Here is a 17,289-nt window from a genome sequence, read left to right as displayed (position 1 = left end):
TTGTTTAAGATTTGTCGTATGAAAATATACATATATACATCTATATATGGCATTAATCTAGAAAGTACTTCTTTAATGCCTGTAAAAAAAGTTGGAGAGATCTACAAAATTTTGATACTAATTTTTGCCACTCTTGATTTTTATTTGCTTTTAATGTTTCATTCTGTCAGTTTTATAGTAAAACATTTTTTAACTGTTCCCTTTTCTGAGTTTATATTGATTAGCCAAATCCTTACAGTCACATTTGTAGTTCGTAACATAAAAAACAAATCTGCTTCCTTGAACTGAGATACTGAGATTTTTAGGCTTTCAATAGATGGAACCAATATTGTAGCTCATTCAGGGTTTTTCAAGGTTGACAGTTTAGGCCTGGATAATTCTTTGTGTGGGAAGTTGTAGGATGTTTAGCAATGATAGCTACTCACTAAATGCCAGTAACCCCCCAAAGGTGTTATCTCTGCACATTGCAAATAGCCCACGGGGGCAAAATCTCCCTGGTTGAGAAGCCACTGTTATAAACTCTAAAGCACTGGTTCATTAGAAGGCAAGACCGTGTTTCTATTCTGAGTGTATTGACAGCTGAAAAATGAAGTGAACAATATGCATCTGGTCTATGTTCTTGCTGAGAGTTTTCTTAGGATTTTCTTACTGCTTTATTGACTGACAGGTTATAGGAATTGGTATAGACAGCTTATTTCTGGTGTCCCAACTAGCCAGGTGAGAAGTTGTTTTCTAGCTTACTGAAATGAATTATGTAGCTCTCAGATGTGGGGGTTGGTTTGAGTAAAGTGTGTACTATAAAGATCTAACTTTTAAATAAATACTGTAGCTAACATAAAAATGCACTCCATTTTGGGGGGGGGACTTGAAGTTATTTGGTTGCATTATAGGGTCTGAATGTAATTTGTTTAGTGATGGTGACTTAAGAGTTAAAGTGGTGGCTATGCAATGAAATAAAGTAATTCTAGAGCAATCTAAAACCTGACAATGAGCCCTTGTTAGTTGAGGACTTTTCAAACTTTTATCAGTGCTGGGAAAGTCGATTTTTATTTTAATTTTATGCTATTAGGCCTCTAAAATTATAACCTAACTAGAAGCCTTTCTACTCACTTATATTTGAAGAGAAAGTAAATAGAAATTTGTATTCACTATAGGGCAAATACCTGTAATACCCAATTGATGTATCTTTGGCTTCTGTAAATACCTGGAAATAGAGATTATATGTGTTCTTTTTTGCTGAAAATTATAAAATTCTTAGGCTTTGAATGCTACATCTATGCTATTCATTTATCTCTAAATACACTACCACACGAAGATGAGCACATTGTGAAACCATTCTATAGTGGTACTCTATAGTTTTTTGTAGGTTTTTTTTTTGTTTATTTATTTTTAATCGTTTTATTAGGGGCTCATACAACTCTTATCACAATCCTTACATACATCAATTGTGTCAAGCACACTTGTACATTCATTGCCCTCATCATTCTCAACACATTTGCTCGCCACTGAAGTCCCTGGCATCAGCTCCTCATGTTTCCTCTCCCTCCCTGTTCCCCCCGCTTCATGAATCCTTGATAATTCACAAATTATTTTTTTGTCACATCTTGCTCTGTCTGATGTTTCCCTTCACCCACTTTTCTGTTGTCCGTCCCCCAGGGAGGAAGTTATATGTAGATCCTTGTAATCGGTTCCCCCTTTCCAGCCCACCCTCCCTCTACCTTCCCAGTATCACCACTCACACCCCTGGTTCTAAAGGGATAATCCGCCCTGGACTCCCTGTGTTTGTAGTTCCTAACTGTACCAGTGTCCATTCTCTGGCCCAGCCAGACTTGCAAGGTAGAATGGGATCGTTCGTGATAGTGGGGAGGTGGGGGAAATGAATCATTAGGAATTAGAGGAAAGTTGTATGTTTCATTATAGTGGTACTCTATGGAGAAGTTTGTATTAATTTAATTTTGTACTGTTAGTTTTCCCTCAAAACTCAGATTAAAGCTTAAGTGTCAATTAAAAATTGATTTTAAAGTATATCAATTACTTTTCTTTTGGGGAAAATTATTTTAAAGCCCATAGTACATACAGGATTATTTACATTTTAAAAGCACCTGCCCTATAGATATATTTACAAATGGATGGTTTATGGTAAGAAATACCTGTTGGAAATTATAAAGAAAGTTACAAAAGGATCTATAAATGTTCTTACCTGCCCTTTCTCCAAATATTTGTTCATTGTTTTGGTTCTCCATGTCACTCCCAATTCTCTAAAATAATCTTTTAGGATCAGTAACTAGTCCTCGCAAATGCAAAATTTTCAAGGAACCCCTATGAATAATGATGAGGAAAATAAAAATTTTACCAAGTAAAGATAAGCTATTAGTAAGTATCACTTCAAAGTTGGACTCAGAACCATGAGATTCAAAATAAGAACAAAAAAAAAAATCGAAGTTAAATATACAGAAATTGTCATTTAGTAAACATTTAACAAATATGAGATATCTGAAAAATACAATAATGTGTCTCATTTAAACGTTTGTTTACGGAATAAGTAGATTAGTTGATACATTAAAAAACTGAGTCAATATTTCAAGGGTAAATTTTGCCACTTTTAAAACCTGATTCAATCTCACATTGACAATGTAACCTCAGACTAGCCTTGCATTTCTGTCCAGAGATCAGGATAATGCCATACCACATTTAGTTGTTATAAAACTGTTTTTAGATCAATGCCTGATACATAAATTCAAAACTGAACTGCCATCGAATTGATTCTGACTCAGAGACCCTGTAGTTGCCTGATACACAGCAAAACTTAAATAAGCAAAAGCTTAATTGTCTTTTCGTGGTAGCGGTGAAACAAATGGTGGATTCATTAATATTGAATGGAAGTTGCTGTTAAGAAAATTTACCAAGTCAGAAAAAGTCTAAGGTAAATTCTGTGAACATTCATGTTTTTACACTTAATAATTTCTCAAAACTCAGTGCAATGGAGTGGATTCTGACCCTAACAGGTCAGAGCGACTCTATAGGACAGAGTAGAATGGCCCCTATTGGTTCCGGAGGCTGTACATCTTTATAGGAGTAGAAAGCCTCATCCGTTTCCCAAGGAACGGTCGGTGGAATCAAACTGCCGACCTTGGGTTAGCAGCCTAGTGAGTAACCCACTGTCCCATGAGGCTAATGTGATTGAATTTCATATTACAATGTGACTTCCATAAAAAGCAATGCAGTGAAAAATCAATCTATATATTTCCATAGATAATGTATTAGCTTTTTTTTTTGAGTATTTTTCTCATTAGGTTTTAAATACACCTAGGGAACTTTTATTTTAAAATCATTGTTGCTTCACATACATATTTATGTTTGTGAAATAAAGATACTGCATCTTTAACATATTTATACCAAGTATAAAATGAAACAAGCTTATTGATAGGTTTCTATATTTACCTATCTCAGGCACTAGATAGGAGACATATTATTGAGTTAATCTGATTTTAATATTAACCAGTTCAGTAAAGGAAAAAAAGTCCAATCAAATCACATACTATGCTGATAATGCTATTATTTTTATTTCTTTTGACAGTTCTACTTCCTTATTAATTTGCTGTGGATTGTACCATTTAAAAACAGGTTCTGATTGTGTTTGTCTATATCTGATGAGGAGCTAGATTCTAACAACCTCAAAATTGTTTGATTCAAGTTATGAACACTGAGTGACCACATGTATAACAGCTACTGCTGAGTGTGGTCTTCACAAATGGATCAGGGACCCCAGAGGCTGTACTTCAACTAATTAATAGCATAGTTAGTCAGACAATGGTCTCTCTTAGCTTGACTGCCTGGTATGGTGCTTCTCAACCTTTCCCCACAACAATACTCTTCCGTCGCAGGCTTCACTTTTATATATCATGATTTACTTATCCTTATCACATGCATTAAAATGCAAGCTAGGCCCCAAAGAGTAGATGCATATTTCTTAAAGGTCTGGGAGGCATAATCCAAAGCTGACTTGAACTATCAAAACATATCTTTAGAGGCACTGATTTTATTTTTTAGATTAGTGTAGCTTGCAATTTTTCATTCCATTTCTTTTCTTGTTATTTTCAAGAAAAAAGTCTATCTATCCATGGTTTTGATGTGTGTGTGTGTGTGTGTGTGTGTGTGTGTGTGTGTGTGTGTGTGTGTGATTAAGAATGAGGATGTTTGAGGTGTGGTAGTTGAGAATTTTTCAGTTTTAGAAGTAGGAATATTGGAAAGAATATGGAATTTAGAATTAAAATTTTGTTCAAATTCTGCTTTGATTTTTAATACATATCTTATACTTGAGCTAGCATTTGATAGGTAGATCTGAGAACACTTACCTTGAAATTGCTTTTAAGAAGGTGAGATGAAAATATGCTTGAAGTACTTAGCACACATAATATATGTTCAAACATTGGCTATTTTTTCCTGTTTTACTAGAAAACTTGCTGCTTCCCTCCCAAGAATTTCAATATATACCTAGTTCATTAAGTCTTCATTTTCAATAACTATCAACTATGAACTCAAAGTTTTCGTCGGGATTGTGGCTGTACAGCTGAGAGAGAACAAACCAGTCTTACAGATTTTTGTGAACAACCTTGTGGATATTATTTTAAAAATGCAAAAAAAGTCCATAAGGAAAAATACATTTGAATTAACTTTTATTGTTGAATACAGTTTTACTTATCCTGGACAATTAAGAATCTATAGACTGTGACTGGTGGCATTGCAGAGAAATGACAAACACATTTGAATTGATAGAGTGTAATTTGTGGGAATTCAGGGGTGGTATTTTCCAGAATACATGAAGATTTTCAGGGTTTGTTGCAAGGGATCACAAAAGAAATCTTTGGTCCAAAGAAGATATCCCTGAAAGAAATTAGAATAATAATTAAATTCAGCTAGATGCTAGCGTATTTGTTAGTCTTTTCTGGGCTAGAAGTGGAGAGTAATTTCCAGTATTTCAGATATAATTACTCTTTTTAGGTGAATAAGGTACAAAGAGAATGAGTGAGAGGATTTTCTGCAGAAGCAACAGAATAAGAAGGCAATCAACTCGTCTGCTTTCTCATTAGTCATTAGTGATATGCTATAACTTACCAATAAAGTAAAGGAAAGACTAGGTAATTTCCAAATCTTTATAATCATATATTAAGTTTCCTTTGTGTAATATGGGTGGAGATGGGCTATGAAATATGCTCATCTGCAAGTAAGCAACAGAAGATTGGAAATTTCTTAGGAAAATAATTAAATACTATTCTAAATTTTATAAAGGAGTCAAAAAAACCCATTGAATTCGCCTCTGGTTGGAAAGATACTATAAGGTATCATGTAGAAAAATTCATAGAATTATGCTAAGACTAATTAGAAATATAATTATCAAGGTAAATCAGTTCCTACTGGGAAAATAGCATCCCCAAATAAAATTACTTTTACATGTCTAAGTTGCTGTTTTCAGTCTTAACACAGTTAATGACAAAATTATATCAAGATAAATACAAATCAATTTCAGTAATTTGGTTTCAAGTCATACAATTACCAATAAAGTAAACACAATATTTTAATATTAGATGGCATTTCATTTCTGTAGGTCAGGAAAAATACGGTCAATCCGCATGCTCTATTGATTCAAATTCTTAATTCCAAAGTTTAATACAGTGATTCTCAGCATCATTGGAGGGTTTGCTAAAAGAAGGTTAAAAAAAAAAGATTGCCAGGACCCACTCCTAAGGTGTCTGATTCATTAGGTGTAGGACGGGGCCCAAGGATTTGTACCTCAATATACAGTGAGGTGGTGTTGACTCTGGTCTTGTGGGAAACACAGTTTGAGAAGCAGTGGTTTGATAGGAGGAAAAAATATAGTTCAAGTCAGAAAACCTGAGTTCTAGTCCTGGAATGGATATTACCCAGCTATTTATGATAATGTGTTTACATTTTCCTTAGTTAGAAGGTGACTTCTTAATACCTCACAGGAGTCTTAAAAGAATAAAATATGATGACATGCATTGAAAGGCACTTGGATATGAAACATCCAAAATCATAATGCTTGAAAGAGTCTCCAGTAATCAGAGAAGGGTAATTTTAAAATCAAGAACTAAAAATATTTATTGGTGTATCTCCTATTGCTTATACTGAAAATATACCCGTTATTAACTAGCAGAATTGTAAGGCTTTGACTATTACTGAGCTCTTCTGTCCAGCTATTTGCAGGTAGTCTCTGACCAATGCTGTATTCTCATGACCACAAATTGCACTTCCAAACGTCCATTTTTAACCCCTTGATTGTAAGTAACATGTACTACATACAGTGTTGCAGTACATAGTTTGTTAATGTTATCCCCATGCTAACACTCAAAGACAAAGAGCAGATTTATGACACTGATTGCCAATGGCAGCAATGGGAAAAAGTCATTTCCCTTAATGTTAGAATAGCCTTAGAATTTGCTTATGGAATGAGATCCTGTTGGAAGTTGGGGATTACCTGTACTTGATTCCATCTAAAGCCTTTTATTAGTCTTCAAATTGGCTTAAGAGGGCAACCTGGAGATCCACTTCTGCTACCAGTAGATTCTTTTGGGGGGGGGGGGAATCTGTTTTCAATTCCCCATCATATTTTTGCACAAAAATATCTGATGGGAAACAGAATTTAATGGATTGGAGTGTTATTAATTTGGGATTTCATTTTACTAAACTCTACCAAACTTGATTTCTTAAAGGAAAATATTCAATAGCTTACACAATCGAATGAAATGATAGAACTCCTAGAAAACAGTTGGGTTCTTAAAGTATTTTACTAACAAGCATGATTAATTTCAGCAACTTCATTACGAAGGTGTCTTAAAAGTAGTTGATATATATATATATATATATATATATTTCATAGCAACACATTTCCTGATTGCATTTTCTTACTTTGGGCAGCAGAGCAACTCCCTGAAGTTGCAGTAACAGATCATCTCACATCCCTTCCCATTCCAGAAATGATCCTGAACATTGGCGTCAATCTGTGTCAGGTCAGCTCCTCCTTCTGGAAGGTTGTGGCAGTTGCCATCTTTGAGCATCTTTCTGTAGCAAGAGAGTCGGCTTGCAGGCATGGCTTGGCCTCCTAGCAGCAAAGTTAGGCCGACAATGAATGCAAGGCCCAGAAATTTCATTTTGATTTGGGCCCTGAGAAGAAAAACAAAAACGTGTCATTATTAGTCATGTTAACCTGAATGTAGATTCTCATATCATTCTCATGATCTCTTCGATAGAAAAAAATGGGGAGTTAGTCTCGAGTGTCTGCTTTTTGAATGCGTTTGTCAAATTGTAGTATAGTGACCACCTACAATAAACATCACTGGTAGCTTGGCTGGGTAAACACTGGGCTGTTAGCCTCAAGGTTGACAGTACAAACCCACGGAAGCTCTACAGAGAGCAGGTGAGGCTGCCTGCTCCCATAAAGAGTTAATCGCTGAACCCTTCAATGGGATCTCTGAGTCGGAATCGACTCCACCTCAGCGGGTAGGGTCTGACAAATCAACTCACTTACATTGAGTCGCTTCTGACTCCTAGTGGCCCTATGTGACAGAGTAGAACTGCCCCCGTGGCAGGTCCAAGACTTTAAATCTTTACAGGAACAGACAGCTTCATCTCTCCTCCGTGGTGTGACGGGTGAGTTCGAACTGCTGACTGTGTAGTTACTGCTCTATGTGTAGTCTAGGACGCCACCGGGGTTCCTGAAGCTCCACCACAGCAACATATTAAATGAGAAAAGTTGGGGGCATAAGAGCCAGAATCTGCATCTAATAAGTACCAAAGATATTTATTTAGTTTTTGTGTGTTTGATAGACAGTACTTGCTTTGTAAGATGGTATACATTCAGGGACATTGTTAAAACAGGTACCATCGCTGAGCGCAGTGATCCTTGAGTTTACATGTTTTACATCATGTTTTACATCATAGCAACATTGGGTCTCAAGCTGACAGAAACAAAAAGCCCATCGATGCTGACATGGACAGATGACATTCTAGATTCAGATTCACGTAAGTTTCAAAACTTTTCAGAGTTATTTTTTGGAACCCCTTCTTAGGACAAATTATTTAGTGATGCTATGGATTTTTACCCCAGGGAGGCTATTTTAGCTTAGCCTCGGTCGAAAAAAAGAAGCTAAAATTCCCCTCAATAATCATTCGGCTCCTTCTCGAGCATCCCTCATAATGGAGTGTTTATTGCTGACTAGGCCACCATAATCTGACACAGCTCCAACTGTGTCCCTTATTGTAAACTATTTTCTGTTGCTTCTTCCCACCAGCCTTACTTTATGTCTCTGGGGTTGGACCAAACAAGTCTAACTCCTTTTCCTCTTTAGTATCTGCGGACAACTATGGGATAGTTGATGAGCCTAGTGGTGTCGTAATTAAGGTACTCAGCTGCTAACCAAAAGGCCGACAATTAAAAACCAAAACAACCCAGCAGCTGAAACCAGCAGCCATTTCAAGAGAGAGACAGTCTGTTTTCCATGAAGATTTACAGCCGTGCAAGACTGGGAAGCGGCTCTGCTCTGTCCTACGCGGTGGCAATGAGTCAGAAATGCCTGACGACGGTGGGCTTTTGATTGTGGGATATTCATTAACTATCAGTCAGGCCTCTGGCTTCCATATTTAACACAAAGAAATTGGAAGCTCTTGTAATAAAAAAGGATAGCAAAATAGTGAATCAATATCAGAATCCATGGCCATCCAGATTCCATCTGCTGAGAGTCCCCAACAATCTTTCCTACTATGGAATATTTAAAAAAGGAAAAGAGATAAAATATAGTTCCTTTTACATACTTACTTAGAAATAAAACAGTATTGGGGGAGTAAATTTTAGTATGAGATTTACAGTTGTTACATGCATCTGAAAAATCAATCATTTTAGGTAAAATAGTGAGTTTTTCAAAAAACACAGTGAGTTATTTAATATGCCCATCTACTTCGTAACTCCCACCAAAGGACTCTCTCCTTATAGATCTGGGTAAGAAAGTAGAGGAAGATTTTGATAGGATGATGATCAGCTGTGAGTGATTGTTAACCAGGATTAAATGTGACTGCCATCCTGCTGAGTATAAAACAAACCATCCCAGAAAAGGAAGGGCAATCTTGCTACAAGCAAGGGAGAAGAGCCAGGGGTAGGGCATATCTTGTGGACCCTACGATTCCTGAGCACGGAGCCTCTTTGATTCAGAAGACAGCTGTGACATCAGGAGTGGCAGAGGAGTAACAGCAGCAGAACCGAGATCCAAACCACGGAGCAGAGCAGTCGATTTCCCAGTCCACTGAGCAAGTAAAACCGAGCACTTTGGGGGAGGAGGCTGTCTTGTGGAGTGGGGTGCCTCCAGGCACTTAATTGGAAGAGCTCGATTTGCCGACCCAAAAGGGAGCTAGAGCTGAGTGCCTTCAGGCTGAGGCATATGGCGCGATGGCATTTCTTTTGAGCACTTACTCAAAACAGAGTCCACTGCAATTGAGTATATACTAACTCCCTGCAACTCGATGTAGGGTTTCTGGGGATGTAAATCTTTCTTCCAGTGAGAGGCTGGTAAGTTTGAGTCACCTTACGGCTAGCAGTGCAATGCTCACCCTAAGCATTGGCAGCCCTGAAAGTGCTTTGTTACATTGCACAGGCAGGGCAGAAGTCAGTGAGGAGTGCAGCAGAGAGAGGCCTGTTTTCAGGCACCACCCACTGAAAACAAACTGTCCGGTCCTAATAATTGTATTCTGAGCAGTTGCGACCTGGTAGCTTTCTTAATAAACCCCAGAATTATATTGTCCATGGGTTCTGTGTGGCCACTGTAATTAATTATGGAGCCTAGTTGAGATGTAGTAAATGCATAGGAGGGATGGCTGGTGTCAAAACTGATCAAGAAAATTGGAGGATGGAGGCCTGTCTGACCTCAACCTCACAGAAATCAGCCTGCGTGATGGTGGTGGGGATTTGATGTTCTTCCTCCTGGAGAAGTTAACAGAGGTCACATGACTCCTCCCCCACGCCATTCTTTTTACACATACTGCTCTCTCACGTTCAATGCGAGTGAGGGAAAATACATTCATCCTGCTAAAGGAATTGCAGATTTCCTTTCATGTCCTATTTGAGTTAGTCATATTGATTTTACTCAGTTATTAGAATTCTAAATATTAAGCTTAACTTTTATCCGAAATGTCAGTAAAAGAAAAAAATGGGGTCTGTTTCACTGTCTAGTTTTTCAGATTTGATGAAGTAAGGCATGACAGGGTGATATTACTTGCCAATGCATTACATACAGGATAAAACCTTCCAATATGCTTGCTGAAGACTATAAGTTTCGTATTTTTGACGATATAATTTCCTGAGGTACTCTAGTTCTCAATTACTTTAGATTAGGACTGTGGTAGTTCCTTAATCTGTTGTCAGTTTGAGACTTAAGTGTGGAGGGGTAGAATTTGGCCTGTCAATCAGGTCGCAGCTTGATGACCTCATTTGGAGGCTCTGAGATAAAAAGCTCACTCCCTGAGAGACATTCCTGTGGAGCAGACACATGGAGCTACTCTACAGCCCTGGAGCTGAAGGAGCCACGTGGAGACCCCTGCCAGCACTGAGATGATTCTGCTGCTGCTGGATCCACAAGACTTTCCACCCTCTGGCCTGTGATCTCCCTGCATTCGGCGTCATTGCATGTGCTGTGTGAGTCTGAGGAAGAATTTATAGATTGGTGTCGGACATATGGGCTAATATCGGACCTATGGACTTGATCTGGACTGGGCTGGGATGTTTTCTCAATATTCAGTTGCTCTTGTATATAAAGTTCTTTCTTATACTCATGTGAGTGAGTGTCTATGAATTTGTTTCTCTGGTCTACCCAGGACCTTAGCTACATCCACAATGTATGAATGTAAAAAAATCATATTTCATTACATATTTCTGTTTAACTTTCAAGGAAGTGCAATTAAAGCTACAGTTTACTGAGCTTTTACCTTGTAATCAATCATTATAGCCATTAAGTATTTAAAAAACTGGTTGGGGCATAGGCTAAACCCTATAAACGAGCAACGTTTTAAAAACAGGTTTATTGGTAGACCATAAACTGCAAACAGTTATAGTACGTATATAAGATTTGACATAGGTATATATATGCATGAAGCCATACCAGAATCAAGATAGTAAACATACCTATTATGTCTGTTTCCTCATGCCCCTTTGTAACTTATCCCTAGTACTCTTCCCTGTCTCCTACACCCAGTCAGGCAATTGCTGATCTCTTTTTGACACCACAGATTATTTTATATTTTCTAGAGTCTTATATAAATGTAATCATAAACTGTTTCATTTGTTCAATGAGATGAATTGATACAGTGGCTGCCACGTGGGTCTTAAGCATATCAATTGTGAGGATGACACAGGAACAGCCAGTATTGTGTTCTATTCTACCTCTGGTCACTATGAGTTGGACAAACTCAGTGACACTTAATAACTATATATATATGTATATATATATGAATGACATCCATGCTTCTCCTTTGGTGAAATGTCTGTTTAAATCTTTCAACCGAAGCTCACTACCATCACACCCATTCTATCCCGCAGCAACACTATGGGTTAGAGTAGAAGAGCCCCATAGATTTCCAAGGCTGTAAATCAGGACAGAACCTCACTGCCCCATCACTCTCTCACAGTGTGCCTCCTGGGTTTGAATTGCTGACCTTTAAGTGAGCATCCCCGTGCTTAACCCCCGCATCACCTGGCTTCCATGTACAACGAGGCTTCAAAAAAGTTCATGAGAAAAATTGGAATAAAAAAGATGATCAGATTTTTCCCACACACGTGTTGAAGTCCCCTCTTGTGTATGCGCGTGTGTACTTCTCAAATAGTCCCCTTGTATGCGTGTGCTGATCAGCTTCCTCATGTGAACACTTGCGAGCGGCCTCTGCCTCCCTTCAGGGTTGCCTGTGTCCCTCTCTTCTCTCTTGTACTTTGCCTGTAAACTCTGGCTTCCTTGGTATCCCGGCCTCACGGCTCTGTTCCTCAATGGAGTGAGCCTGCTTGACTTCATTTGCATTCCCTCGCTCTCTGCTGCGATGTAGAAACTCTTTCAAGGTAGCAGCCTGTGGAAATAGACTGACTTAATGTTTTCTCTCAGAGATCAATGGCCTTTTTTGCTTCAAATCCAACGTCTCAACCCATATTTCATATCTTTATCTGGGGTTGTTTGTTTGTTCTTGCAGTTTCCAGAGGGCAGGGTCATTTGGTTTCTGTTACAACATGTAGGTAGAAACAGTTCTCTCGATCATTCTTAAATATGTAGTGACATTTGCATTATTCTGGAGAACACAGAGGCACGGTGGCACGGTACTGACAGGATTCCCAAGGCTATACGTCAGGAAATGATGAACATAAAAATGAATAAGGGATGAAGGCTTGGAAAGCTTCCTTCTGCTTGTAAAATGAAGGACTTATTTTTTTCAGTTTGCTCACTTTAATACCTAGGTACAGAGATCCACTTATTACAAACAAATCTGTCTTGGAAGAAGTGCATTCAGAATACTCCTTACAAACAAGAATGGTGAGACTTCATCTCGCCTACTTTGGACATGTTATCTGGGGAGAACAGTTCCCGAAGGCCATCATACTGGGTCAGCACAGAGGAGGAAGATCACCCAGGAAACTGATTGAGACAGTGGCTGCAACAGTGGACGCTGAGAGCACTGACTGAGGGTGACAGGGACTGGGCAGTGTTTTGTTCTGCGTGCTCAGGGCTGCTGTGGAGTCCGCCCAACTGCACGGCGCTAACAGCAACTTACTCTTCCTAGAGAGTCTGAGCTGGCAAAGCCTTCCGTGCACTCAGCGTCAGGGGCTCAGTTTTCTTTAAACACTGATGCTAAATAATCTGAAACCGAAATGTTTTTCAATTTCTGGTTTGTTTTTCGTTTTTGGTGAACACCATGTTTACTTTGGCAAACTAGTTCATACCTGACTAAAAGAAATACGTGTGTGTCCATTTGTCAGAAGGCTCAATAACCATAGCAAATGCCACTTGCCTTTTTTCTGATCTTTCTCTATCAAAGAGTTGGGAGCTCTATACCTTTTAATCTCAATTTTCCCCTAATGCATTTAAATAATTTCCCTAGGATTTTACATTTGGGGGCATGTTTTCTGCAGTTTTGAGCTTCCTAAGTTTTACTGTGAATAATATTGTTCTTATTTTTAATAATCTAGGTTAACTCTGCCTAATTAAAAAAACTAGTTTTATTGGCATGTATTTCGCATATCACACACTTCAGTTAATATTAAAAAGAGTGGTATAATCATCACTACAAGTAATTCTAGAACATTTTCTTCCCTCTTGTACTAATTATTAGTTCCTCATTCTCTCCTCCCATATCCTCAAGCCCTTGACCTACCTACTGATTCTATAGATTTACCTGTAGTAGAGAGTAGATTCCATATTCTAGAAAACATCCACCCATCCACACCACCACCAACAACAACAACAGCAAAATAAACCAGAGGGAAAAAACCTCCACTGAGGAAAGAAAAACAGGAAATATTAAAAACAGGAACAAATTTAAAATGGGTAAATGGCAGATCAAATGATCACGTATTGCACTGTGACCTAATTACAGCTACCACACATCCCTCATCTACGGTCCAAGGGGATTCACAAGAGGCTTAGCACACGCAGGGACTCTGCAAATGAATTCTGGCCTCCCAATGTTATCCGTAGCCTTCGGCAAAGCAAGTGTTCACAGTTTAAAGTGTGACACCAGTCCCTTCTTCAGATTTGGATTATATTACTTATCATCCTTGGATCACACCGGCTAGTGTGTTTCTTAGTTGACACTTCACTCAGGTGGAATTTTGCCCAGTTTTTGTGTAGCCCATGTGGCCCCATTACCACCCTACAGGTCCCGCATGCTGTTCATCTCTAACTGTTCACTGCTGACACACTCTTTCCACAGGATAGTTCTTCCCCTGAGTCATAAATCTGATTGATTTTTAATAAAGCAAAGTACTTTACTTTTAAAAAAGTAACATATACTCTCTGTAGACAGGAAAAATATAGAAAAACATTATCTAGAATAAAATTCAACTAGAGGAATAATGTGGAAATACATTTGTTAACATTTGGGTGTGCTTTTTTTATATGCACAGTTGAGCTGTTTTCACTGAACAGTGTAGCTTCAGCATAGCATCAGCTTTGCTAAAAGTTTATATTCTTAATCATGTCAACCCATATTTTTATTTCGGATATTGAATTTGATTTTTTAAAGTATAAAATATTCTTTATTTTATGAAACAATGGATTTTAGAGGCAGTAGGTGTTTTCCTCGTTCTGAGCATGCCCTGTCTCTCCTCACACACTGCTGGTTTCCCCAGAGTCCTCCTTTTGGAAAATGGCCACAGAGTCGATACTGAATCATTGCAGCCCCTTTAGGACAGAGTGGGATTGCCCTGGGGATTTCTGAGACTGCACATTTTTACAGGAGTACCAAGCCTCATATTTCGTGCACGGCGTGATTGGTGGTTTTAAACTGCTGACCTTAGGGTTAGCAGCTGACTGAGTTAGCCCACTGCACCACCAGGGCTCCTTCTAGGAAATGACAGAGATTAGAAATAGTACGTCTTTTCTGAAGTCTCAGGCAATAAATAAAGAAACTTGGTCAACTTATTTTGGATTTCCTACTTTTTAAGAAGTATACAATTCAGTGACTTTTAGTAAATTTGTAGTTCTTTCTGATTATGGTAATCCAGTTTTTAAGTATTTACATCATCCCCCAAAGTTCTCTCATCTCCGGCTACTGTTCATTTCTGCTCCTGTCCCCAGCCCAGGGCAGCCACTGATTGAATGGCTAGCTGGATATTTTGTATAAAGTGAATGCTATATCATCTTTTTGTGTCCTGGCTACCTCCACTTACCACCATGAGGTTCTTGGATGTGTTGCTACATCGTACCAGTAGTTCTTTTTAATTTCTGAATACCAAAAAGCCAAAACCAAACCCACTGTCATGGAGCCAATTCTGACTGCTAGCCACGCTCCAGGAGGGCACAGAACTGCCCCTGTGGGTTTCTGAGACTGTACCTCACTATGAGAGCTCAGAAAACCTCGTCTTCCTCCCAAGGAGCAGCTGGTTTCAAATGACAGCACTTGTGGTGAGTGGCTCAGCATGTAACTCACTGGGCCACAGTACCCTGTTCTATGAGTGTGTACATCACATTTAAAAAAATCAATTCATTAGTTGACAAAACATTGGGATTGTTTCCAGTTTGGGGTAAAGTGAATAAAGCTGCTATGTGCGTTTGTGCACAACTCTTTACGTGTGTTCCCTCCCCCCCCACCCCCCGGGGTAGATTCCTGGGAGCTTGCCATTTTTTAATATTTTTAGAAACTGTTAAAGTCATCCCGTGGGGCTCCACATTTTGCATTCACATCAGCAATAGCTGAGGGCTTAGCTTCCCTATTTCCTTACGAATACCTTCAAGATGATAGCTGCTGCGGGGGTGGGTAGGAGCACATCGTTGTGGATTTAATTTGCATCTCCCTCAGGACTAGTGATGTTGAGGGTGCTCCATGTCCTTATTCGCTTGAGTTGGATAATTTTTCAATTGTTTCCTCTAAGCTTCCATCTATCTTCATGTTCCCAACCCGTGCTTAGAATTAAATGAAAATAAACTCCAATAAAACCTCTACCCTATTTTCTCTTACAAAGTGTCTCAGTACAGAGTACTTCCCATCCGAGTGTTGCCCGATGACCACACCTGTCTTCCTTACACCCACCAGCCACAAAGCTTCAATGATTGTGGTATTCTGACCAAAGGCCACGGTCATCACTGGTCCAAACACAGTCTTACGCACTGTGGCTTATTTTGTAGAAATATCACCTTAAGTTTTAGAGATATTTACTTTAATCTCAGTTCATGCAACATTTGCCCAGAGTGTTTACAAAGGAGAAGGGGAGAGGGCTGGGGGGCTCACCCAGGGAAGGGAGCGTTCATGGACTGGGTGGGAGACAAAGCAGGAAACGGAGAAGGGAATGCCAGGAAGGTGGTTAGGAGAGCGAGGAGGAGGGTCCGTGATGGGAAGGCTGCGGCTCATTCTTGGAGGTCTCTTCCCTCAGCATCTCAACTCCATAAAGGCGGATGGATTCAAAATCGACATACCACCGCTTCCTGACCTCTCTACAGTCTTGTGTTACTGATTACACACGTGATATCCCCATTCAGTCAATGATTTGTCTTGGGATGGGTTTTCTTGAAAGCAAAACCAGCTCTCTCTCTCTCTCTCTCTCTCTCTCTCATCTCTATCTCTATCTCTAACTAGATCTGTCGCTATAGATTTGAGAGAAATTTGATCCCACCTCACATTCCCAAGGCTTCATGAGAACAGTCTATGTTGTTCCTCACCATATATACAGTGGCTAATACAATACTTATATATGGTTAGCTTTAAGTGTAGGGGATTGGGAAATTCACTGAAAGCAAAGTAACCATTTAATAAATTAGTTATTCCATGAATTCACCTAGAACCAGGAAGGGAGATCTGGAGAGATCATAAAGGCCTTATGGGACACGATAAGCCAAAAAGATTACTGCCCTGGACTCGATGCTGACTCATAGCGACCCTATCAGTGTAGAATTGCCCGTAGGGGTTTCTGAGTAAACAAATACCGTTTACGGAGCAAAAGGCCCTGTTTTGCTTTCGAGTGGAGTGGCTAGTGGTTTTGAACTGCGGTCCTTAAAGATCATGACTCAGTGAGTTAACCAATACACCACCAGGGCTTCTCATGGGACATACTATAGTTTAAGTTTATTGAGTACTCCTAGAAGCCACTGAACAATTTTTATGGAATAGTGAAATGTCTTTAAAATGTTTTTCCTACCTGATCACTCTGTGAAAGTGCATTGTGAAAGGGCAATAACGGAAGTGGGCAGAGACGAGATTATTGGTGAGAGTTGATAGAAGTTTAGAATAAAACGTTACAAGGGCGGTGGTAATAATCGGATTGTAATACACTTTAAAGTTGGAGCCAATAAGATTCAAGGCAGGGGGATGGATGGGAAATTAAGGTTAAAGATCAGGTGTTGGGCACTAATGGTTTTGCCGTTTTATTGAGGTGAGGACGATGGGAAGGAGCCAATTTCGGGGGAGTTCAAACGTGAGGCTTTGGAGCAGTTGAATTTGAGGACCCGATTAGACGTAAGAGTGGCGGTGCTGAGGAGGCTGTGGTGCTTGAATGTGAAGGTCAGTCCTGGAGATGAGAAATTTGAGTTATTGGGA

General features: G+C 39.2%; 1 protein-coding gene across 2 annotated transcripts in view; it reads right to left on the bottom strand.

The window, feature by feature from the left end:
• Positions 1-4,687: 4,687 nt before the first annotated feature.
• SCRG1 (stimulator of chondrogenesis 1) overlaps positions 4,688-17,289 on the bottom strand; it is a 171,733-nt gene continuing 159,131 nt past the window's right edge. For both annotated transcript variants that reach the window (XM_075556869.1, XM_075556870.1), the window contains 2 exons: positions 6,928-7,182; positions 4,688-4,884 (listed from right to left, as the gene is read on the bottom strand). In XM_075556869.1, coding sequence (XP_075412984.1) covers positions 4,830-4,884; positions 6,928-7,169 — 297 coding nt within the window. In that variant the 5' untranslated portion in view covers positions 7,170-7,182 and the 3' untranslated portion in view covers positions 4,688-4,829. The remainder of the gene's footprint in view (positions 4,885-6,927; positions 7,183-17,289) is intronic.

The sequence above is a fragment of the Tenrec ecaudatus genome, chromosome 8 (assembly GCF_050624435.1).
Source record: "Tenrec ecaudatus isolate mTenEca1 chromosome 8, mTenEca1.hap1, whole genome shotgun sequence".
In the NCBI taxonomy this organism is placed as follows: domain Eukaryota; kingdom Metazoa; phylum Chordata; class Mammalia; order Afrosoricida; family Tenrecidae; genus Tenrec; species Tenrec ecaudatus.
The sequence above is the reverse complement of the archived record's forward strand: the minus strand, read 5'-3'. Positions and strand labels throughout refer to the sequence as shown.